Source organism: Protopterus annectens, chromosome 2.part2 (assembly GCF_019279795.1).
Source record: "Protopterus annectens isolate FY-2018-M chromosome 2.part2, PAN1.0, whole genome shotgun sequence".
Lineage (NCBI taxonomy): Eukaryota > Metazoa > Chordata > Ceratodontiformes > Protopteridae > Protopterus > Protopterus annectens.
Window position 1 is genome coordinate 113,629,146 of NC_056730.1, and position 26,621 is coordinate 113,655,766.

General features: G+C 42.0%; 1 protein-coding gene across 1 annotated transcript in view; it reads left to right on the forward strand.

The window, feature by feature from the left end:
• The window catches only part of MAP3K1 (mitogen-activated protein kinase kinase kinase 1), an 886,724-nt gene that overhangs the window by 223,590 nt on the left and 636,513 nt on the right, over nt 1-26,621 (forward strand). Inside the window, exon 5 of the mRNA XM_044063789.1 lies at nt 15,440-15,556. Coding sequence (XP_043919724.1) covers nt 15,440-15,556 — 117 coding nt within the window. The remainder of the gene's footprint in view (nt 1-15,439; nt 15,557-26,621) is intronic.

Sequence of the window (26,621 nt, forward strand, 5' to 3'; positions counted from 1 at the left end):
ATATGGACTTTCACTCTTACTGTATTCCTTGCCTAGGCCCTGACCACGACGTCACAAGTTGTTGGCTTTGTGCTAGATTCAATAAACGCACTATTAAACGTCGGTTTGATTTTGCTTTACATTATTTTGGCCGAAGGTTTAATTACATAATGCCGTCGTAACAACTGACGACCGGAATCTATAAAAAAACGCAAAGACAAATAAAAGGACAGGCATCCGAGGCCCAAAACAGACAACGAAGCCTCTTCTAGGCCAGTCGCCGGTTCAACGACTCTCAGTGAGGTGCTTTTGCAGCCCCTGACACCCGCTACCTCAGAGCCACAGGCCGCAACCGACAGCCACGTGGAGACACCGAGGCCTGTGGAAACTCAAGGTATTGGGCCTACGGAAACTATTCCCTCAGATGGGTCCGGAGCCGCTGAGCAGGCATCGTCTTCTGAGGGTGTTTTCAGATCTTCACACCTTACAATTAAGCCCTCTTCAGCAGCAAAGGCAAAATCAAAAACACCATTAAAGACAAGGAAACAAGTACAGTATTCTCCAGAACAGTCATCCATGCCAAAGAAACAGATGCTTAAAATGGCCGAAGACCTAATTACTTTAATCAGGGGTTCCCATCCCCCTCCTGACAAAGGCCTAGGCAAGACACTGATTATGATTCCTCTGACCAGGTTTCTATTTCCTGTGACATCTCTTCTGATCAGGGATATTCTCTCCCTCCCTATGAGGACTCTGATGCAGAAGAGTCCATAACTTCTGCCTCTCCGCCTGAGGATTATTCTTTTGGGGAAACCCTGCACACCATGAGGGAGCATTTCCATTGGGAGAGCCAGGATTATTCAGAATCCAAGAAAAGGCTGAGATTTCCTGTTATTGCCCCAGCACAGGCTATCCCCCCTGTGCTTGATATTGTTGATGTTTTTTCTGAATCCAGTCCGTCTCCTGATTCTTTACCCCCTGCACCAGTCAAACCAGACAGGTACTACAGAGTCCCTGACTCTCATAAATTTCTTTACAAAAACCCTGCTGCAGACCCAGAAACAATTTCTCAGGGTCCAAAAGGGGTTAAGGCTTCCACTGCTAAAAGTCCTGTCCCCTCGGATAGGGATTCTAGAGCTCTGGACAGATGGGGGAAAAAGGTTTACACTTCTGCAATTTTAGCTGTAAGAGCTTTAAACTGTCAGTTTCACATGCTTAAATACCAACAGTACCTCATGCCATTGTTAAAACAGAAAATGGTTTCAAATACAGAAGGTCCTGACAGTAAGGAATTGCAGGATTTATTGCATGCAGTTGAACAAGTGGGAAAGCATACTCTGCAATGTGGTTTTGATTCATTAGAGGCTTCTTGTAGAGCCGCAGTGACAGGCACTGTTATTCGTAGGCATGCTTGGTTGAAAGAACAAAGTTTACCTGACCATGTTAAAGTAAAATTATTGGATGCTCCATTACAGCATGATACTTTGTTTGGTGTTAAGGCAGAAGAGGTGTTAAAGAAAATGGAGGATAAAGCAAAGTCAATGCAGACAGTGAAAGATTTCTTACAGGTTCAACCACCTAGATTTAGCAGAAACTGGCCTTCAAAAAATTGGTCCTTTGCAGTGTCAGACAGGCCACAAAGAGGCAGATACAGGCGCCCAAGAGGCAGATCTCAGCCCCAAAGCTCCTACCGACCTAAACAATGGGGTGCTCCAGCCCCCAAAGGAGGGGAAGACAAATCACAACCTTATAGGAAACAGTCCCAATGACTTCCCTCTGCAAATGCCAAGCACTTACCTTTTGACAGCTCCCCTAGGGGGAAAGCTAGCACTTTTCTCAAAAAATTGGCACATGATCACCCAGGACCAATGGGTGCTGAATATTGTTTCTCTGGGTTACAGGTTCCACTTCCACACGCTTCCAAAACCAAAAGGTATGCCAGACCTGCCACAAAACCAATGGGCAGAGGCACAAAAACAGATTGCTGCTCTTATGGACATGGGAGCTATTCAAAAAGTACCACAGCAAGAACAGGGACAAGGATTTTATTCAAGACTTTTCTTAGTACCCAGAAAGGACAAAGCCCGGAGACCAATACTGGACCTGCCAATCCTAAACACTTTCCTGGATGTTCCAAAATTCAAAATGTTAACACTACATCAACTTCTGCCCATGCTGGGCAAGAAGGCTTGGCTAGTTACTTTGGACCTCAAGGAGGCATACCTGCATGTTCCAATCAAACAATCTTGCAGAAGATACCTCAGATTCATAGCAGGCTGAATGCATTACCAATTCTCTGCACTGCCCTTTGGCTTATCTACTGCGCCCAGGGTCTTTACAAAATGCCTGGCACCAGTAATTGCATTTTGCAGACAAAAAGGAATTCAAATATATCCCTACTTGGACGACTGCCTTATTCAAGCAGAGAGCAAGGACATTCTTCTAAAGCATCTGGCGTTTGTAAAAAGATTGCTAATTTGCCTAGGTTACACAGTAAACGAAAATAAATCAAAGCTAGTGCCCTCACAAGAGGTAATATTCCTGGGTGCAAGCTTAAATACAACTGCCCAGATGGCTTATCCCATGCCAGACAAACAAAGGCAACTGACTCATTACTTTCAAATGATGGCAACAAAAACCCAGCTCCCTTCAAGAAAAATTCTGCAGGCCCTGGGCTTCATGGCATCCTGCATTCTACTAATTCCATATGCAAAACTGCATATGAGGAAACTACAATGGTATCTAAAAAGTGTTTGGACTCAGCATTGTCACAGCCTGGAGACAATCATTACTTTAATTCCCTGCCTACAACAGGAGTTTCGATGGTGGGCCCAGGCTTGTCAACACAACAAGGGACAGCCTTTCACTTTACCCACAGCCAGACAGACAATAACAATGGATGCATCGGATTATGCCTGGGGGCACATATGGAAGGAAAATGCATTCAGGGCACGTGGCCCAAGGAACAAATGCATTTTCACATCAATCAAAAAGAGATGCTACATGTACAGAATGCCCTGACAGCTTTCAAGGACCTACTACATCCAGGACATCTATTAATAAAGAAGGACAATACCACAGTTATGTGGTACATAAACAAGCAAGGGGGCACACATTCCTATCCCCTATGCAGGCAAGCCATGACTTTGTGGAACACAGCACTGACTTATCAAGTACATCTGCAGGTACAATTCCTGCCAGGAACAAAAAATCCACTGGCAGACGAACTAAGCAGAAATCTCATGGATCCTCACGAATGGAAACTAAATCCACAGATGTTCAGCATGATAACGAGGAAATGGGGACGCCCAGACATAGATCTTTTTGCCTGCCCTCACAATTACAAAATACAGAAATTCTGTACAAGAACTTATCACTCTCAAGCATGGAAAGTGGATGCTCTATCATTCAGCTGGAAAGGCCTGACAGTCTATGCCTTCCCTCCAATGCCTCTCCTTACCAGGGTACTCCTAACAGCCAGACAAAGGCCAAAAATGATCCTGATTGCCCCAGACTGGACACGCCAGCACTGGTACCCACTCCTAAGGAGCTTGTCTCAAGGCCAAGCTTGGCCTTACCTCAAATTCCTCATCTTCTGACCCAAAAAAACAATCAGATTCTGCACAGTCAACTCAGAACCTTAAATCTGGCAGCATGACAGATAATGTAGCCACTCAGACTGCTCCTCTTTCTAAAGCTGTTATGGATGTTATTTTAGAAGCCAGAAGGCCCAGCACTAGGAAATCTTATGCAGAAAAATGGAAGAGATTCTGTGCTTGGAACCAGGCACAAGGGCTCGAACCACTGGTCCCTAATATACCTCAGATTTTACAATACCTAACTGAGATGCTGGACAAAAGCCTATCTTTCTCATCAATTAAAATCCATGCCTCTGCCATTTCAGCTCATTACAATACGGAACATCCTATTTTTTCACATCCTCTACTACGCCAGTACCTCAGAGGGGCAAAAAATTAAGACCCCCAAGGAGAGCACCAGTACCAACTTGGGATCTCAATTTTGTTTTAGAAAAACTCACACTGCCGCCTTTTGAGCCAGCCAGCACAGCTGATCTAAAATTCTTATCATGGAAAACCGCTCTGCTCCTAGCAGTAACTTCAGCAAGAAGAGTCTCAGAGTTACAGGCATTAATGGCGGTGGAACCTTTCATCATTTTTCATCAGGACAGGGTCTCACTTAGGACAAACACAACATTCATGCCAAACGTGGTCTCCAATGTGGCCGTGAACCAAACCATTCATTTGCATACTTTCTACCCAAATCCACAAAATAAAGGGGAGAAACTTCTGCACTCTTTGGATATACACAGACAGCTACGTTTTACCTGGATAAAACAAAAGCTTTCAGAAAAACTGAGCAACTGTTTGTAGCTTATGCTGCAAGATCACAAGGAAAGCCTATTACAAGGCATCCAATTTCAAAATGGATAGGCCACTGCATCCTCTTCTGTTATGCACAGCATGGCATATCAGTGCCTAAGGGCATTAGGCCGCATTCTACCAGAGCAGCAGCCACTTCGGCAGCTTTTCTCAGAGGAGTACCAACCAAAGACATTTTAGAAGCTGCAACCTGGAGCTCAGTGTACACTTTCACCAAGCACTACCACTTACCTCTTTACTCTAAATCCAGAGCAGGCTTTGCCACTGCAGATCTGCAGGGCCTGGTAGCCTCTCCAAATCCAATTTAGACCCAGCCATCCAACCTCAGCTTTGGGATTCTACCCAAGTGTAATGACTGCAACAGTGAAACACTATGAACATAGTACAGTTGTGTACCTACCATAAATGTAGATGTTCAAGTGTATTCACTGTTGCAGTCCAGATTACTCACCCACCATCCCCCTTTTTATTGCTGGGACTTTTCTGTATTTCTCAACTCTATACAACCTATGTGGTGTATTTGCTTGTAGATAAATAAAATGTTTATAGTAATATATGCATGTTTTTTGGCATATTTTTATCTTTCCAGCCTTCCTACCTGGGGGCACCTGACATCAGGGGCAAGAAAAACTGAAGAAAATGGCGTCGGTTGCTACTTTTATACCTCTGGCGCACTGACGTCAGGGAAGAGGCAACAGCAACCAACACCGGACCAAGACTTTGGAACTCGGGCCGACTGCGGGTCGCCTGCTAGCAGGATAACCCAAGTGTAATGACTGCAACAGTGAATACACTCGAACATCTACATTTATGGTAGGTACACAACTGTACTTTCTGCTACCATGGCTGTAAGAGCTTTAAATTGTCAGTTTCATATGCTTAAGTATCAGCAATATCTTATGTCACTGCTTAAACAGAAAATGTTGACAAGTTCAGACTGTGCAGAAAACAAAGAAATGCAGGATTTATTGCATGCAGCTGAACAAGTGGGAAAGCATACTTTGCAATGTGGTTTTGATTCTCTAGAGACTTCCTGCAGGGCCGCTGTTACAGGTTCTGCCATTAGGAGGCATGCTTGGTTAAAAGAACAGAATCTGCCCGATCATGTTAAAGCAAAACTATTAGATGCTCCATTACTACATGATATGTTGTTTGGTGTTAAAGCAGAAGAGGTGTTAAAGAAAATGGAGGACAAAGCTAAATCTGTGCAAACAGTCAAGGATTTCTTACAGGTACAGCCTTCCAGATTCAGCAGGAACTGGCCTACAAAGAATTGGTCCTTTCCAGTGTCAGACAGGCCACAAAGAGGCAGCTACAGACGCCCCAGAGGCAGATCACAGCCCCAAGGCTCATACAGGCCTAAACAATGGGGTGCTTCTACCTCCAAAAGTGGAGAGGAAAAATCACAGCCATATAGGAAACAGTCTCAATGACTTTCCCCTGCCAGTACCAAGCACTTATCTTCTGGCAGCTCCTTTGGGGGGAAAACTAGCACTTTTTGCACAAAATTGGCACATGATCACCCAGAACAAATGGGTCTTAAATATTGTATCACAAGGCTACAGGTTCCACTTTCACACCCTGCCAAGGCAAAGCGGTATGCCAGACCTGCCACGCAATATGGGCAGAGGCACAGCAACAAGTTTCCTCCCTCATGGACATGAGAGCCATTCAGCAAGTACCACAACAAAAGCAGGGACTGGGATTTTACTCGAGGCTATTCTTTGTGCCCAGAAAGGACAAAGCCTGGAGAGCAATACTGAACCTGTCTATACTAAACACATTCCTGGATATTCCAAAATTCAAAATGTTAACTGTGCAGCAGCTTCTGCCCATGCTGGGCAAGAAGGCTTGGCTTGTGATTTTAGACTTAAAAGAGGCATACCTGCATGTCCCAATCAGACAATCATGCAGAAGATGCCTCAAATTTATAGCTGGCTCAATGCACTACCAATTCTCTGCACTGCCCTTTGGCTTATCTACTGCGCCCAGGGTCTTCACAAAATGCTTGGCACCAGTAATTGCATTTTGCAGGCAAAGAGGAATACAAATATATCCTTACTTGGACGACTGCCTTATTCAAGCAGAGAACAAGGACATTCTACTATAGCATCTGGCATTTGTAAAAAGATTACTAACAGGCCTAGGGTACACAGTAAACGAAAAGAAATGAAAACTCGTACCCTCTCAAGAGATAATATTCCTGGGTGCAATCTTAAATACAGCTGCCCAGATGGCTCATCTCACGCCAGACAAACACAAACAACTGACTATTTATTTCAAAATATTGGCAACAAAGACCCAGTTATCTGCAAAAAAAATTCTGCAGGCTTTGGGCTTCATGGCATCCTGCATTCTGCTAATTCCATATGCAAGACTGCATATGAGGAAACTTCAATGGTATCTAAAAAGTGTTTGGACTCAACATTGCCACAGCCTGGAAACAATAATTACCCTCATTCCCTGCCTGCAACAGGAGTTTCGATGGTGGGCAAAAGCCTGTCACCACAACACGGGACAGCCATTCATTTTACCCACAGCCAGGCAGACATTGACAACAGATGCATCAGATTATGCCTGGGGTCCCATATGACAGGAAGATGTATTCAGGGCACATGGTCCGCAAATCAAATGCATCTACATATCAATCAGAAAGAGATGCTAGCAGTTCAAAATGCCCTGACAGCCTTCCAGGATCGACTTCATCCAGGACAACTACTGATAAAGACGGACAATACTACAGTCATGTGGTACATAAACAAGCAGGGGGGCACACATTCCTACCCCCTCTGCAGACTAGCCATGAACTTGTGGGACACAGCATTGACTTACCAAGTACATCTGCAAGCACAATTCCTGCCAGGAGGGATAAATACTCTGGCAGATGAACTAAGCAGAAACCTAATGGATCCCCACAAGGGGAAATTGGATCCACAAGTCTTCAGCATGATAACAAGGAACTGGGGATGCCCAGACATAGACCTATTTGCCTCCCCTCACAACTGCCAACTACAGAGATTCTGCACAAGGACGTATCACAAGCAAGCATGGAAAGTGGATGCTCTATCTTTCAGCTGTAAATACCTTACAGTATATGCCTTTTCTCCTCTGCCTCTCCTCCCCAAGGTCAGACACGAGAAGCCAAAAATTATACTGATTGCCCCAGACTGGCCCCGCCAGCGCTGGTACCCAATCCTAAAGAGCCTGTCTCAGTGCCCAGCTTGGACATTACCTCAGATTCCTCACTTATTGACCCAACAAGACAGTCATACTGCACAGCCAACTCAGGACCTTAAACCTGGCAGCATGGCGGATAATGTAGCCATTCAAGACACACTTCTGTCTAAAGCAGTGATGGGTGTTAGGCCAGGAGGCGTAGCACCAGAAAATCTTATACAGAAAAATGGAAGAGATTCTGTGCTTCGAACCAGGCACAAGGTATTGACACGATTGTTCCAAATATTCCTCAGATTTTGCAATACTGAGATGCTGGATAATGGCCTTTCCTTTTCATCAATTAAAATTCATGCCTCTGCCATTTCAGCTCATTACAATACAGAACCACCTATTTTTTTCACATCCATTACTAAGGCAGTACCTCAGAGGGGCCAAAAACATAAGACCCCCAAGGAGAGCACCAATACCTGCATGGGACCTCAACTGTGTCTTGGAAAAACTCACACTGCCTCTGTTTGAGCCAGCTTATCCTGGAAAACAGCTCTGCTCCTAGCAATAACCTCCGCTAGATGAGTCTCAGAGTTACAGGCACTCATGGCTGTGGAACCTTTTATCATTTTCCATCCTGACAGGGTTTCTCTGAGGACAAATCCTACATTTATGCGTAAGGTAGTGTCCAGTGTGACCCTTTACCAAACAATTAATTTGCCTACCTTTTACCCAAATCCACAGAATAAGGGTGAGAGACTTCTGCATTCTTTGGACATTCACAGGCAGCTATGCTTCTACTTGGACAGAACCAAAGCTTTCAGAAAGACTGAACATCTTCTAGTGGCATATGCTGCGGGATCACAAGGAAAGCCTATCTCAAAGCAGACTATTTCAAAGTGGATAGGCCACTGCATTAGTTTCTGCTATTCACAGCATGGCAAATCAGTGCCTAAGGGCATTAGGCCACATTCAACCAGAGCAGCAGCCACTTCAGTAGCCTTCCTCAGAGGAGTACCAACCAAAGGCACCTTAGAGGCTGCAACTTGGAGTTCAAGTGCATACTTTTACAAAGCACTATCACTTACCTCTCTACTCTAAATCCAGGGCAGGCTTTGCCACTGCAGTTCTGCAGGGCCTGATAGCCTCTCCTAATCCTATTTAGCACCAGCCTCCCAACCTTAGCTTTGGGATTCAACCCAATTGTAATGACTGCAACAGTGAAACACGATGAACATAGTACAGTTGTATACCTACCATAAATGTAGATGTTCGAGTGTATTCACTGTTGCAGTCCAGGTTATCCACCCACCATCCCCCTTTTCCTTGCTGGGACTTATCTGTACTTCTCTATTCTATACAACCTATGTGGTGTATTTGCTTGTAGATGAAGGAAAATTTGTTTTTTGTGTATGCATGCTTATTGGCATTATTTAGCCTACCATTTTTAGGGGCACCTGATATCTGGGGCAAGAAAAACTGAAGAAAATGGCGTTGGCTGCAACTTTTATACCCCTGGCGCACTGACGTCAGGGAGGAGGCAACAGCAACCGACGCCGGACCTAGACTTTGGAACTCGGGCCGACTGCGGGTAGCCTGCCAGCAGGATAACCCAATTGTAATGACTGCAACAGTGAATACACTCGAACATCTACATTTATGGTAGGTACGCAACTGTACTTTTGCCACCCCAATGAACACCAAATACAGCAGCTACTTCACCCTTACCCCCCGAGGGAGACATCGAGAGACGCACTTATCCACAATTGGCCCTCGGGGCTTCTTTATGCTTTTCCTCCCTTTCCACTAATATCGAAAGTTATCCAGAAAGCAAAGCCTTTGGGAAGCAGAATGGTTCTCATCACTCTTTACTGGCCTCGTCAGATTTGGTTCCCCTTTCTCGGGCCTCACCTTCTGGATGATCCATGGAGTCTGGACCCAGTACTAGACCTTCTGACACATATGTCCGGCACATTTTATCCCTGTCTCCACACCCTCAACTTGACAGCGTGGCTGCTACACTTCCATCCCTAGTCAGGCTTCATGATTTCTCCCCTGCAGTTACACATATCCTGACGTCGTCTCATAAACCTTCTACAAGAAAATTGTACGCTAGCAAATGGAAAAGATTTTCCCTTTGGGCACAAGCTAGGAACATAGATCCATACACAGCCTCCATTTCCTTAGTATTAGAATTTCTAACAGAACGTTTTCATCAGGGATCAGCAGCTGCTACAATCAAAGTTCAATTAGCAGCTATCTCCAGTTTTCATTTGGGGCAGTATGAACCTAATCTTATGGCTCACAGATTGGGTAAACATTTTTAAAAGACACTATCTTACTAAGACCTCCTTTTCAAGAACCTGTATCTCCATGGGATTTAAATTTTGTTCTTTCAAAACTTACCTCACCGCCTTTTGAACCTTCACATACATGTGATTTAAAGTTCCTTTTATGGAAGACCATTTTTCTGGTAGCCATTACGTCTGCCAGAAGAGTGTCAGAGCTGCAAGCATTCTCAGTCAAACCTACTTACTTGATTTTCCATAGAGACAGAGTTTCTCTTCCCACTAACCCTTCCTTCTTCCCCAAAATTTGTTCACAGTCAAATATTAATCAAACTGTTGAACTGCCAGTCTTTTTTTTCCAAATCATATAAAGCGGAATATAAGTTCCATCAACTTGATGTACACAGACAGTTAAGGTCCTATCTACATAGAACCAAAGAGTTTAGGAAATCAAACCAATTATTTATATCTTTTTTGGAGACGAGAAAAGGAATGCCAGTCTCCAAGGTAACATTATCAAACTGGATTTCAAATTGCATATCTTTTATTTATTTTTCTAATGGCAAAGAACTCCCATTTAAAATTAAAGCTCATTCCACCAAATCTGTATCCACATCTATTGCTTTTCAAGCCAGAATTCCAATGGACAGTGTATGTGCAGCAGCAACTTGGGCTACCCCTCATACCTTTATTACTCATTACAAACTGGACTTGGCCTCCTTTGGTTCCATGGTTCTTAGGAGTATATTCCCATGAGCCACTTGAGGAAAAAGGTGCTAGGGACGCTGTCCCATATGTAAGAATGAAGGCGAGATAGGACTACAGAACATAAAGAAGATGTTCTTCGTGTTTCACTGTTGCAGTCATTACATTTAGATTATCTGCTTGCAGGTAGCCCTCAGTCGGCCTGATTAACAAAGTCTTGGGTCCTGCGTTGGTTGCTGTCCCTTCTTCCATGATGTCAGGTTGTCAGGGGTATAAAACATGCAGCCGACGCCATTACAGTCTTTCTTGCCATGCGGTGCCCGAAGCAGAAGCAGTTCGCAAGTGCCAGTTGGCCGACTCCTGAAATTTTCGTTTTTGAGTTTCAGAACCGAAGTATTCAACTAAAAGCTAAGTACCCCGTTGGGGAAACATTTTCTTGCTCCTTACCGATGTCAGTAAAAGTTAATAATTGCATTACTTGTGGAAAGCAAATACCTCATAAAGATTTTCATTCGTACTGTATTCCTTGCCTAGGCCCTGACCACGACGTACCTTGCTGGTGGTTTTGTGCTTTATTTATCAGCGCACTGTCCATCTTCGGTATATTTTCACCTCTAAATATTTCGGTTCTAGGTTTAATTATCCAGAAATGTCGTCGGTTAGCCATCCGACTACTGGGATTCTGAAAAAACGCAAAGATAAAGACAGAGACAGGCCGCCGAGGTCCAAACTGCCGACGACGCTTCTCCTAAGCCAGTCGCCAGTTCGCCGGTACTCAGTGAGGCGCTTTCGCAGCCCCTGATACCCGCTACTTCTGATTCATAGGCCTCTACTGAGACCCATTCGGAGTCCGGTATGCCGCAAGATGCTTCAACTATGGAACCCGCGGATGTCTCTACCTTGGATGGGTCCGGAGCCGCTGTGCAGGCACCGGCTTCTGAGGGTGTATTCAGGCCTACGGACTTGCATATTAAATGACGCCTCAATCTTCTCTTAGGCCTAAATCTCGAACCATGCCTAAAAAAAAAAAAAAAAACGTCTCCCAGGCCACATGCCCGGGCCTCTGTGCCTAAAAAACAAATAAGAATGGCTAAAGATCTAATAGCTCTAATCAGGGGTTGCCAACCCCCCCCCTTTCTAAGAGGCCAAGGAATGAAGTGATTTATGAATCTTCTGACCAGGATTCTGTTTTTTCTGATTCTTCTGATGATCTGGATTTGCCCTTATCTACTTATGAGGATTCTGATGCAGAGGACTCCATTCCCTCTGCTTCCCCTCCAGAGGATTTTTCTTTTGGGTAAACCTTGCATACTCTAAGGGAGCATTTCCACTGGGAAAGCCGGGATTTTTCTGATTCAAAAAAGAGGCTTAGGGATTTCTTACTCCTACCTCAGCATAGGCCTTTAGATATTCCTCCTGTATTAGACATTGTTGATGATGTTTTTTCAGAATCTAGTTTGGCCCCCGATTCCTTGACTCCTGCTCCCAGAAAACCAGACAGATACTTCAGGGTTCCTGAGTCACACAAGTTTCTTTTTAAAAATCCTATTGCGGATCCAGAGACTATTTCACAGGGGCCCAAGGGCATTAAGGCTTCTACTGCTAAAAATCCTACCCCTTCTGATAGAGACTCCAGGGCGCTGGATAGATGAGGTAAGAAGGTTTACAATTCAGCAACCTTAGCCATTAGGGCTTAAAACTGCCATTAGGGCTTAAAACTGCCAGTTTCATATGGTAAAGTATCAGCAACATATTATTGGATTGCTTAAACAGAAAATGATGTTGATTCCTGACTGTGTGGAAAATAAAGAATTATAGGATTTAATGCATTCTGCTGAACAAGTTGGAAAACATACTTTGCAATGTGGTTTTGATTCATTAGAGGCCTCTTGCAGGGCCGCTGTTACTAGGTCTGTGCTCAGAAGGCATGTTTGGCTTAAGGAGCAGTCTTTGCCTGATCATGTTAAAGCTAAATTGTTGGATGCTCCTTTAAGTCAGGACCGCCTGTTTGGCAACAAGGCTGAGGAAGTGCTTAAAAAGATGGAAGATAAAGCTTAATTTATGCAAACTGTTAAAGATTTCTTACAAGTTCAGCCCCCTAGATTTAGTAGGCACTGGCCTTCTAAGAATTGGTCCTTTCCAGCCCCTTCCAGGTCTTCTCAAGCCAAACCCAGACACAGCAAAAACCCCAGGTTTCAGTCCCGGGGGACACACAGGACTAAGCAGTGGGGGGGGGGGGGGGCTCCACTTCCAAATTTGGGAGTAATAAGACTCCCCCTATGGGAAACTGTCTCAATGACTTCCTATTAAAATTTCCAAGCACTTATCAACTGGCTGCTCCTTTGGGGGGAAAGATTGCTCTTCATGCAAAGAACTGGGAACTCGTGTCCCAGGGATACAGATTTCACTTCCACACGTTGCCAACACCAAGTGGGTGGCCGGACCTACCCCCAAATCAGTGGGCAGAGGCCCAAAAACAAGTACTTTCTCTCTCAAGCATGGGGACTATTCAACTGGTACCAGAAGAGGAAAAGGGACAAGGTTTCTACTTGAGAATTTTCCTGGTACCCAGAAAAGACAATTCATGGCGTCCTATCCTGGACCTGTCTACTCTAAACACCTTTTTGGAGATTCCAATATTCAGGATGCTGACTCTTCAACAATTACTTCCTATGCTAGCCAAAGATGCCTGGTTGGCAACACTAGATTTAAAAGAAGCATACCTGCACATCCCAATCAGGGAATCTTGCAGAAGATACCTACGCTTCAAAGCAGGCTATGTGCACTATCAGCTCTCTGCACTGCCCTTTGGCTTATCTACTGCGCCCAAGATATTCACAAAGTGCCTAGCTCCAGTTATTGCATTTTGCAGGCAAAGAAATATTCAAATATACCCATACCTGTCCGACTGTCTAATTCAAGCAGAAAGCCAGGACATACTTTTGAATCATCTGGCCTTTGTACAAAGGGTTCTAACTTGTCTGGGGTACACCATAAACGAAAAGAAATCACACCTGGTACCGTGTCAATAAATTATATTCCTGGGAGCAAGCTCGAATACAACTTCCCTGATGGCTTACCTCACGCCAGAGAAACAAATTCATTTGACAGCCTACTACAAACAAGTGGCCACAAAGACCCTGCTATCAGTACCTCAGAGGGGCCATAAATTTGACACCACCCAGGATAGCTCCAACCCTAGCCTGGGACCTTAACTTTGTTTTGGAGAAACTCACTCTACCTCCTTTCGAGCCAGCTGCTACTGCAGACTTAAAATTTCTTTCTTGGAAAACAGCTTTCCTTTTGGCAATCACTTCAGCTAGAAGGGTATCTGAATTACAGGCTCTTATGGCAGTGGATCCTTTCATCATCTTTCATGCGGACAGGGTGTCCCTCAGAACCAATCCACCCTTCATGCCCAAGGTGATATCCAGTGTGGCTCTTAATCAGTCCATTCATTTGTCAACCTTCTTTCCCAATCCACAGAACAAAGGGGAACTGATACTGCATTCCTTAGATGTGCACAGACAACTTAGATTCTACTTGGACAGGACTAAACCTCAAAGGAAATCTGAACAACTGCTGATGGCATTTGCTGCAGGGGCAGAGGAGAAGGCTATTTCAAAGCAAACCATTTCTAAATGGATAGGCCGTTGCATTAATTTCTGCTATAAGCACCATGGAAAACCTATCCCCCATGGGATCAGACCTCACTCCACCAGGGCTGCATCTACCTTTACAGCCTTTCTCAGAGGCGTCCCTACCAGGGACACCCTAGAAGCTGCTACCTGGAGTTCTGTACACACTTTCACCAAGCATTATCATTTGCCAATTTTCTCTAAATCCAGAGCTGGCTTTGCCACTGCAGTCTTGCAGGGCCTTATAGCTGGTCCTAATGCTATCTAAATTCCTCTTCCCAACCGTAGCTTTGGGAATCTACCCAAATGTAATGACTGCAACAATGAAACATTAAGAACATAGTACAGTTGTGTACACTTACCATAAATGTAGATGTTCGATTGTATTCGCTGTTGCAGTCCTGGTTACCCTCCCTCCAGCCCCCAAACTTCTTTTGGCGATACCTCTACTTTCCTTTTCTATGCTTAAAAGCCTTTTTGGTATATTTGCTTTTTTGTTGGAGGTATATCATTGTACTTTTATATTTAATTGCCTCCCATTAGGCGGGCACCTGACATCTGGGGCAAGAAAAACTGATGTAATGGTGTTGGCTGCATGTTTTATACTCCTGATGACCTGACGTCATGGAAGAAGGGACAGCAACTGACGCAGGACCCAAGACTTTGTTAATCAGGCCGACTGAGGGCTACCTGCAAGCAGATAACCCAAATGTAATGACTGCAACAGTGAATACACCCAAACATCTACATTTATGGTATGTGTACACAGCTGTACTTTATGTACTCACCATAACATTCCATGTTTGTAGTCCATCTCGCCCTTTATTCTTATGAACCCACCTACCTACCCCCGTCCAGGTATCCTTGGAGGATCTGGAGACAAGATAATGTCTGTCTTCCTTAGAGTTCTAGACCTTTCATCTATTGTTTTTCCTTGTGGAAATACTTCTGTATCACTATTATAGACATCTGGGGATTGTTAGTAGTGCATTATGGGATACCTACCTTGCCACAAGCCAATTTAGTGACTTCGAGCTTTGTAATCGGCCGAGTCGGAGCAGAGGATCAGCTCCGAACCCATATGTAAGAATGAAGGGCGAGATGGACTACAAACATGGAATGTTATGGTGAGTACATAACTTCTTTTTTACTTGCTTTGAATTTAGAATACATTGTGTGCAACATGGTCTCATTAATGTATTTAAGTACATACTTTTTATTCTTACTGAAGCTTATTAATTGTACTGTCTGGTTTTGTGTGTAGACCTGCAGCTGTGGCCGTGGAACATTCTGTATCCATCTTCTTTTTGTCATGCTCAGAGTGTTCCAGCTAGAATCTTCAGATTCATTGCTGTGGAGGAAAACCCTAAAAAATTTTGAGGTGAGATGCAAAACTGAATAGTATGTTGTTGTAATGATTCTAGAGTTAGTGTCATTGGTTGCAGTAAATATTGAAAGTACTGAAGTGTGCTGAGGTGCACGGCATGATGATTCTGTGTAGGCTGTAGGTAGAGCACTCACATGTATGTATTGTCATATCTTATAAATGTAGTTAAACTTAAGGCAATGCTCCAGCAAAATTAGTACTTTATGCCATAGCATTTTTCTTTACTTTAAACTCTTTGATGAAGGAAATCTTTGTCAACTGCTTGAAAGTGTGTAAGGAAGATGACTTAAGTCACAGAATACTAACATTTAAAATAAACTAGGTCAATGTGGCATTTATTCTGTTGATTGTGTACAAGTTTGAAGAGTCCTTAACTCTCAAAAAGAAAAAGTATAACTAACCAAACTACAATGTCACATTTCCCACTGTTTTGTGTTTTAGCCTGACTGCTTAGTCTTATTCTGTCCTCTTCAGAGAGGGATTTCCCCACCTTTTCTTTCTCACTGGACAGATTTTCACCCGCTGTCTCAGTCTTCCCTTTGAAGACCAACATGTTTTGTGCCTGAGCTAGAGCACTCACATGTATGTATTGTCATGTCTACTGGTACAGGGTGTGCGAGATGTTTGTGTATATCCAGAGCTGTGATGCTGCTGCGTCATTTTTTTCAACATTTCAGTATCGCAAGCCCTTTTGCTCCACAAGGGTAATTTACTGTAGTATTGGCTCTCACTAGTCTCATTTTGGTTCTTTTTTCCTCAATACTGAAAGAAATCAAGTACATCTGTAAACATGTGTTTGTGGTACTCAAATTACTGCATTGAGTGCTTCTCTTTTTAAGTGTTTGATAAATGGATAAAAGGAAGGAAAAACATAACAGGAAAGAGTGATCTGATAAATTTGAAAAAGGGAGGCAGACACAAGAGTGTACCTCCAAGTTTATACCCTCCAGAAACGGGGATCAGAAGTCATCCTCCTGATGTACTAGAATTCCTTTGCCAAACCTGGTGCTGTGTAAAGTAAAACATTAATGTGTTCATGTTTTAGAGTTTTTTTTTCTGAGACTGTTCACGTTTTGGAGTTTTTTTTTCTGAGGCCACCACTGGAAAAAAAGAGGTCTTTCTTACCTAGTTTGAGAATCCTAGTCAACAAAAATAAGTAAACAAATGCTGTCTTTCCCTACATTTGAGAGTAAAATTTTTGCTAGTGTTCAGACAACAGGAGACTGTGGCAATGATAGTCTTTTTATCTGGAGTATCTTTTGGCTGTGTTAAGAATGCAGAAATGCAAACATTCAGGGATAATAATGAATGTATTTAATGCTAAAAGAGAAAGAAGGTGCCTTTCTTCCTTCATCTGCAAACCACAAGGGGGATGTGTATGTGAGCCAAGTACATTATTTTCTTTTCCCATATTATGACCAACATATGTCATTGTAATCTTCAGGTTCACCACCAGAGGGTATTAATTTTACAGAGACAACGACTTTTATATGGTAGTCATTTTTCTCAGCTGTGTCTTATTTCAGACAGAAAATGTAGAAAAATGATGAGACTTCAAGATTAAAAAAAAACTTTCAATTCTTTTTATGATACTTTTCAGGATGTTTTGAAGACTAATAGTCAAAACCCAGATTCTGAACTTTTAGCATAAAAAATATTGATGAGTGCATTACACTTGTAGGATAGATACAGTCTGTGTACTATTTATTTATTTTACATTTGTTTACCAGGATAGTCCGACTGGATACATGTCAGTTTTCAGTTGAGGCCTGGGGAGAAAAGCTCCACATAGACAAACTTACTTGGATTACACAGAAGTTAGCAAACAATTATAAAAATAAAGTGATTTTGTACAATGACTTAGTAGTGTTCCCTAGTAGGGACTCACAATTCTCATGGACAGACACAATTAAAAGTAAGAGACATCAGATTAAAAGCAGAGCTTGGTGATGTAGTTAAGAATATGCTTTCAGTTTATAAGTTAATCAGGGTTGGTATATGGGCATAGTCAACTCACTTTGAGATACTGTTTGGGTTTTTTTTTTTTTTAAGAGACTTTTGGAGGATTGTTGGTTGACAATGGAATTCCAGGTTTGCCAACGAAACCGGGATTCACCAGCAGAGTTATTAGCTTTGTGGTTTTGGACCAGTAGTTTATAGGCTGACCGTAGTACTACTAATAAGGCTGGCCAGCTACCATCATTATAAAGTGATAAAATATTTTCTTTGTAGCTCAAGAGCTAGGTCCTTATTTACACCCACTGTCTCTGTGGAGTTGCTTGTTCTTGCCATGACCACCAGGGTTTTCTCAGGCACTCTGGTTTCTTTCCCCTCTGATAACATTCTGGTTGAGTGGCTGTAGCAAATTCAACATACATTGCATTTCTCTTATTATTATGGCCTGATCCATGGTCAGAGTGGTTCAAGATAGACTGCTTCACTTAGCCAGTAAACCAATAATCGAAGGAATATAAAATTATTTGTTACACTGGCCTACCATTTCATAGAGTCAAGGGACTACAGTAAGCACAACAAGCAAATGTATGTCAAGCATACCTCTCAAGTGTCCAGAGTTTGCCTCTTAGTTTTGGTTTTCTTGAGCAGAATTGTTGAACATAGTAATTAAGAGGTGTGGTGTCAAGTCCCTAAATTATTAATTTCTCATGATCTCTTGTCAAAGCTGTATTTTAGACAGTGCAAAACACACTGCAAGCATTGCCCAGTAGTACTCAAATCAGACATGACTAATCCCTGTAGTTAATAAAACTGAGGTATGCACTTCTGTTTGCCGGTGTTGCTTTAGATTCCTCTTCAAGATTGATTTTGTCAGAGGTGGTGATGTGCAGACGTCTGTGGCACAAAACAAGTACGTACTTAAGATATTAGGTCATAGCTGTCAGATGGCACATTTCCCATGTTGTGCTGTTTATCCAGTCAGATAATGATATTGTAAACCCTGAAAAGAAATGAAGATTAAGATCTTTTAAGTAGCTGTACCACCCAATGTACTTTTTGGTTTTAGTTGAGATTTTCTCTTAAATTAGATTTTTTTTTTTTTTTTATAAAAAAAATAACACTTTCTCCTTTGTAGGCAAAATCAGTCCAGAGGAGTACAGGTCACTTAATGCGGGTGTAACCAGGTGTCCTCCAAATTAATGCTACTTTTATCTTTCCTTTCCCTTCCTTGCTGTTCCTAGTTGGTACCTTATAGTGTTAGCTGTCCTCATGATGACACACAATCACAAATAAATGGGTCAAGAGTGTATAATAAAATTCTTATCAGAAACCGTAAAAAAACACAAATGCAGACTGTTTGTGGAGGGTTACAGTAACAGTAAGTCACAACATTTGGGTTTTACCAACCTTGTCTGTCTCCATTTCTGGCCAGAAATTTCATCAGTTGTGTCTCAGTCCTTCTGAGGACTGAGACATCGGTTTTATATAAACATTCTTTTAACCCTTGTACACAAGCCTCCCAAAGTCAGCATTACTAGGAATCTTCAGCACGTCTTGCCATTTTGAGTACTTCACATCCTCCTTTGACAGCAGAGTTGTAGGACTTCCAGTTCAGTTGTGTTATATGAAGTGGGTGCATAGAGTGAGGAGTGTGTTCGGGGGGGGCTTGCCTGCCTACAAAACACTCGTTATTTTAGCTGTTTTATTACATAGTTTCAGTGACACTAGCTGCCACTAAGTGACACTTGCTTAAACATATCCTTTTAATACATCAACTATTATTGAAAAGCAGTATACTGGGTACCCTCCAGTCAAGCAAGTCCATATAATTCTCAGTTGCCATGAAGCACAAAAAAAAGAGGACATTTCTAGATTTGTTTAAGCTGAACAGATTCATAAACTCAAAAATCCCTTGGGATGGTAACTTTGAAAGCACTTCTTCTGTTTATAGAAGAATGTGTTCTGGCACTAGACATGAAATTTGCTTATTTGTATGGCCTCTTGAGGCCATTGCACTGAGTGTGCCTCACTTTTCTCGTAGTTCAACATTACTTTTTCATTTCTGCTGTTTTAGCTGCCCACAGTTGCCATAGTATTTAATTTACTCATTGTTTTGCTACAGACAGTGCTTGTATGTCTTGACAAACAAAAAAAAATATCCATTTTTCATTATAGATGTAGTTGCCTTATGGTAGCAAAGCTAAGGGAACTGGTACTGAGAAACATAAGTCAGAGATTTCCCGAAGCAGTGTGTGGGAAAACTACATGATTAAAGTTTGATACATTGATGATCAGAACTTCTAAATTCAATCACAAAGTGTCAAACAGTGAAACTTGCTTGCATGGAGAGGTTGCACCCTACATGCATCCAGCTAAAATATATGAAGTGCAAGATTTAATCCTGGAGAAAATAATTTTCCAGGATACCAAAGTGTTGATCTTTAAACAAAGCACAGCAAGTCTGTTATGAGAGTGACAACAGGTACACCAGATTTTGTATAGGGAGCTTTGTTTTTTTTTGGGGGGGGGGTGCAGGGTCTGTGAAACAAATAGACAGACTAAAGCACATTGGTGTACAAGATGCTAGCTGCTATTTATACTGTCATTGATCTATAGGACCACTTCAAGTGGTCACAGACAACACCACAGTGATGTAGTACATAAACAAGCATAGATGTACCAGATTCTACCCCCTTTGCAGACTGGCTGTGGTTGCTTGGGAGTTCGCAATAAAATACAGTTTAACCCTCCAAGCTACATATATTCTGCTAGAACAAAATGTTGTGGCAGACAAGCTGATGAGGACCAAAACATTCCATCTCAAATGGTAATTGAATGAAGGGGTCTTCAGGAATTGATCCACTTGTGGGAACTCTTCAAGTAGATCTGTTTGCCTCCTTTCAAAACAGGCAACTGAAAAATTCTGTTGCAGAATTCCTTCCAAACTGGCCTGGAAAATGTATGATTTTCATTCCCTTGGACAGGAATGTTCCTGTATGTATGTTTACCCTTTCCACTGATACCCAGGGTCATTCTGAAAATTCAGAAGGAACATTCAAAAATCATTGTTGTGACTGACTTTTTGGTGCATCTCAACATCAAGCAACTACAACTGACTGCCTGGGTAATTCAGTTTTGATACTTGTCTTCTTTAAAACCAGCTGCATGTCCTCAGGAAAAAATGGTGCCTACAAATAAACCTGCTAATAGGAAATCTTATATTGATAAATGGAAAAGATTTGCTAGTTGGTGCCATACTAAAAACCAAAGCTGATAGAAGGTTTCTTTACCTGTGGTTTTATAATATTTGTTTGAGTTATTATCTTTTTATCTTTAATATACCTGTATCGAGGTTCACCTCTGGGTTATTTGAGCATGTTTGCCCATGGATTCTACCCCTTCATCACAGTCTTTTGCCAAGTTATTCATGAAAGGAGTTTTACTTTGTGTCCACATAGAAAAGAGGTGGCACCTCTCTGATCTTAACTTTGCTGGAAAAGTTTATGTCCTTTAAAAAACTCATCAGACTGATTTATGATTCAACTCTTGGAAGACAGTATTACTGATTGCACTGACATCTGGAAGAATAGTATCTGATCTGTAAACTGTTGTGGTGATTCATCCCTATTTGATGTTCCGTAAAGACAGGATTCCTTTGAAAACAAATCCCTCATTTATATAAATCACTGCACATAAAGTAAAGAAAAAGAATGCGACAGCAAACTCACTTAATATACAACTTCTAGTGCCTCTGCATCCCTCATTCATGCCCAAAGGGTGTCGGAGTTTACATTAAGCCAAACCATTTGTCTCCCTATCTTCTTTCCTGAATTTAACTGGGAGAAAGGATTCTTCATAAGCTGGACATGCTTAGACATTTAAAGTGTTCTCTTGACAGAACAAAACCTTTCAGGATAGCTGAACAGCTGTTTATTTCCTGTGACGGTAAGAAGAAATAAAAAAAAAAGGTACTCCGTGTCATAACAGGCCATTCCCAGATGGTTGTCCCTTGGTATTTCCTTTTGTTATTTGCAGCTTAGTAAGACACTTCAGTACAGCGGCAAGGCTCATTTTACTTGGGCCGTGGCTTTTTCTTTGGCTTTTTGGAAAGGGGTGTATTCTAGAAGCATTCTAGAGGCAGCTACCCAGTCCTCTTAACATACCTTTGCAAAGCATTACAAACTAAATTCCTTTTCCATGTCTAGAACAAGCTTTTCTGGGACCGTCCTGCAGGGGCTCCTGGACCCTTATTCTTCCTGCTCCCAAACTGTATAAGCTTTAATAGTGTACCCATACAGGTAAGGCTGCTGCATCAGTGATCTAATAATAAACATCATTCACTGGTGTAAATAAACTTACCATAACAGTAGATGCTCTTGTTTATCACCGCAGCAGTAGCTGCTGCCTTCCTGTATCCCCCTTTTTATGTGTTGAGTTTGTACTGTGGTAAGGATGCGTGTGGGTGCGCATTATTACCTTTCTTAGAAGGACCATAGCCTCACTTTTTTCATTTGAGAAGAAACTCTTGAATTTCTTGGTCTCCACTTAAGTGCTTATGCAGCTAAAAGCATGAGTGCATGTGGATGGAGCCAAGTTTGTGGGATATGAGATGGCTGTTATATCCTCTTCAGGGTATAACCCGTAAAGCTATGGCTACTGCAGCAGTGATATATTCAAACAGCTACTGTTTTGAGAAATTTACCTACAAAGCTGTATTTTATTCCTAGATCTCCTAGGAAGAACAGGTCTTAACAGGGTCCTCTCACTCATAATCTCTTTCTTACAGCCACTTGTCTGCTTGCTTCCTTGTCATATAAAGGTTTTCCTGGTAGAAGGGTGACTCAGAATAAAATGACTTGGCTTTGTAAGTTTGATCTTTTTGCAACTTGCTGTCTTGCAACAGCTACAGCCCTGATCACCCTGTATGAAGCTATGCAAACATCCATATAAAGTTACAAGTCTTGCCTTTGTTACCACTTTTTAATATTTTGGCAATTCATTCTGCAAACCTTCTGGCTGGTCACCACATTCCTGCTTCTTTTGCCCCAATACGGTGAAAGCTGATCTCAGATTGCCATCACATAAACAGCCATCATGGAATTTTACCTTTAGGCCTTAAATTCATGTGTAAGTGATATATCTCTTCAGGCAAGACTGCCCCCTACTGCTGAGCACATGACCTCCACTAGGTTCCTCCACTGAGGCTAAGTTTGAGGGAGGTTTGCTCTAGGATGCACCCAGATACCTCCTGTTCATTTCTTTTCCTTCCTGTTTGGTTTCTGCAGTGCCTGGGCAAGCTTGGTTATATGTTGGGCTGTATTCCTTTACTCCACAGAGATGATTTTTGTGTTCTGAAGTGAACTTGAGAAGGAGGTGGAAGGACTGCTTGTGTACTTAAGCATACAAATACGCGCACTATAGTTATACATAGGTTGATATGTAGATGTAGTTAATGAAAAATAAAGTCACTGAAGTGGACTAACTGTAAAAACAGACCAGCTGTTAAAAAAAAAAAAAAAAAACTCAGACAAGCATTTTCGCCCCATAATAATACCATAATAATAAAGGACATTGTTGAACAAACACACATTTACAAAATGTTGCATGAATACTTTCATCAAAACTAAAACAAACAGTTAATCACAGTTACGCACTTTAAAGGCTAGTATTTATTTGTTAATAAACAGCACTATATTTCAGCTTCCTGGCTGGTAATAGTAGCTTTACAGATATTTGTTTAATCCAGTGAACCTACTGCCAGCAATTTCAAGCTGCTATCTCACTTGTATAACCTGTGACATAATTTCAGGCTGACAAACTCTAGCATCCAGCCATACTCTCTCTCAAAAACAAGTGTACTGTAGTCTTCCTTCATTTTTATTGGGTAGAAATGATCCTGTACACTTTGTTAGTTTTCTCGCTGTCTTTCCTACGTAAAAGTTAGAACTTTTTTCACAAAAGGCAGTATGTATCTCACGAAGCATTACAGGTAAACCTGCCTTGCTGTGTTTTACCAGTGTCTGGGTGCATAAAATGGTTCCCTATCAGAACAGCGAACGCTGAAAATAGTGAATGCTTTTCTGTTGAACTGTAAAGTTTGAAAGCTGAGAATGTCGAAGTCACAGAACAGCGATTTTTTTTTCCCCGGGGGGGGGGGGGTCTCTGGGCCGTTCTCGGGACTTCGCTGTTTTCTCCACTGTGGTGCGATCTCAGAGTTGGTATATTTAAGTTGGGGGGTGTGAGGGGGCGAATTTTTTTTTTTGGATCCATGACTTCGACATTTTTGGCTTTCGATAGGATATATTTTTGGCTTTCGATAGGATAGCGTCTGCTGTTCTGATATAGACGCCATAAAATGAGGACAGTTACTGTTGAACCTGGAAAAATGGACTGATCCCAACAACTACAAATTTGGAAATGAATGCATTTGAGGTCTTGGCTGAAGTGCTCAATGTGTGATATTTTAAAATGTATCCTTAACTTTGACAGGAGCTTTTTGCTTTTTGTTGTCAAATTACAGTTTGGGGGTTATGCTAGTGTCAGGCTGGAGAAACTGCACAGGGCACCAGATAACCTAGCTACGGTTCTGGCACTGTAATTTCAAAGGCTGAATAATGTGCTGTATTTGTATAGTTATGATTAAATATTTGTTTTCAGGAAAATATTTACGCAGCGTTTAAAATTGCAAGATTGCAAGTCAGTCCGATTAAGTCCTTTACTGTTACAGAATGGAAACACTTGGTTGTTTTTTAATAATAGACTGAATTACTTGCCTGCTTTTTAATAATAGAGTTAATGTATTTATTTTTATTTTTATTTATTTTACATTTGTTTACCGGGGTAGTCTGACTGGATACATGTGCATTTTCAGCAGAGGCCCGGGGAGAAAAGCTCCAGAAACACATACCACAAACTGTATTATTACAGTTAAAACTCAAAAGTAATCACAAATAAATGCTTTCTTTTTTACAGAGAAGTAAGCAAACAGATTTGCATAAAACCACTTAATTACATTTTTTCACAGATGAAAAGTTTTAGACCATTTTGCAACATTAAGTACCCCGTTGGGAAACTTTTTCTTGCTCCTTACCAATGTCAGTAAAAGTTAATAATTGCATTACGGAAGCAAATACCTCATAAGGATTTTCATTTGTACTGTATTCCTTGCCTAGGCCCTGATCACAACGTGCCTTGCTGTCGGTTTTATGCTAAATTTAATCACAGCACTATTAAATGTCAGTATATTTTTGCTTCTACATATTTTGGCTCACGATTTAACTATCCAGAAATGTCGTCGGTTAGCAATCCGACTACCGGAATACCTAAAAAACAGAAAGAAAAAGACAGAGACAGACCGTCGAGGTCCAAAACTGATGGTGACGCTTCTCCTAAGCCAGTCGCTAGTACGCCGATACTCAGTGGGGCACTTTCGCAGCCCGATACCCGCTACTTTTGATTCGCAGGCCTCTACTGAGACCCATTCGGAGTCCGGTATGCCGCGAGATGCGTTAAGTATTGAACCCACAGATGTCTCTACATTAGATGGGTCCGGAGCCGCTGTGCAGACACCGGCTTCTGAGGGTGTTTTCAAGCCTACAGATTTGTATATTAAACTGACACCATCTTCAAAACTAAGGCCAAAATCTACATCTATGTCTAAAAAAAACAGACGCTTTGGCTAAAAAACAAATGATCAAAATGGCTGAAGATTTAATTACCCTGATCAGGGGTAGCCAACCCCCCCCCCCCCCCCTTCTAAGAGGCCTAGGCAAGACATTGATTATGAACCTTCTGAACAGGATTCTATTTCTAATGTCTCTTCTAATGAACAGGATTTGACTGTACCTACTTATGATGACTGTGATGCAGAAGACTCCATTCCTTCTGCTTCTCCCCCTGAGGATTTTTCTTTTGGGGAAACTTTACATACCTTACGGGATCATTTCCACTGGGAAAGTCAGGATTTCTCTGAATCTAAAAAGAGACTTAGGGATTTTCTTCTTCTTCCTCAACATAGGCCTTTGGCTATACCTCCTGTCCTAGACATTGTTGATGATGTTTTTTTCAGAATCTAGTATGGCTCCTGATTCTCTGCCTCCGGCTCCTTGTAAGCCAGACAGACACTACAGGGTTCCTGACTCCCACAAATTCCTTTTCAAATATCCTATTGCAGATCCTGAAACCATTTCTCAGGGTCCCAAGGGCATTAAGGCCTCTACTGCTAAAAATCCTACCTCTTCTGATAGAGATTCCAGGGCCCTGGATAGATGGGGTAAGAAGGTTTATACTTCTGAAACCTTGGCAATCAGGGCTTTAAACTGTCAATTTCATATGCTTAAATACCAGCAGCATATCATGGGATTGCGTAAAAAGAATGTTATGTCAATTTCTGACTGTGTGGAAAATAAAGATTTACAGGATTTATTGCATTCAGCTGAACAAGTTGGTACCCACACGAATGGAAACTGGAACCTCGGATTTTCAACATGTTGGCACGCCAGTGGGGGAGTCCAGACATAGATCTTTTTGCCTCACCCCAGAACTATCAGTTGGACAAGTTTTGCACAAGAACTCATCACAAAAAAGCCTGGAAAGTGGATGCTCTATCATTCAGCTGGAAAAAAACATCAGTCTGTGCCTTTCCCTGTCTGCCTCTGCTCTCCAAAGTTCTACTAAAAGTCAAACAGGACAAACCAAAAATGATTTTGATTGCTCTAGACTAGCCTCGCCAGCACTGGTACCCACTCCTGCGCAATTTGTAACACCTTCCACTGTGGCACCTACCTCAGACACCTTACTTACTGTCTCAGCAGAAAAAAACAAATTCTGCACACTCAGCTCCAACCTTTGAATCTTGCAGTGTGGCTAATCATCTAAATTCACCCTTGGCATCTCTCAGCAAACCTGTGATGGATGTCATTTTGTAGGCAAGAAGGCCTAGTACTAAAAAATCTTATGCTGACAAATGGAAAAGATTCTGTGCCTGGAGTCACTCACAAGGGATAAGCACAACAGTGCCCAATATTCCTCAGATTTTACAATATTTAACTGAGATGCTTCACAAGGGCCTGTCCTTTTCTTCCACAAAAATCCATGCCTCAGC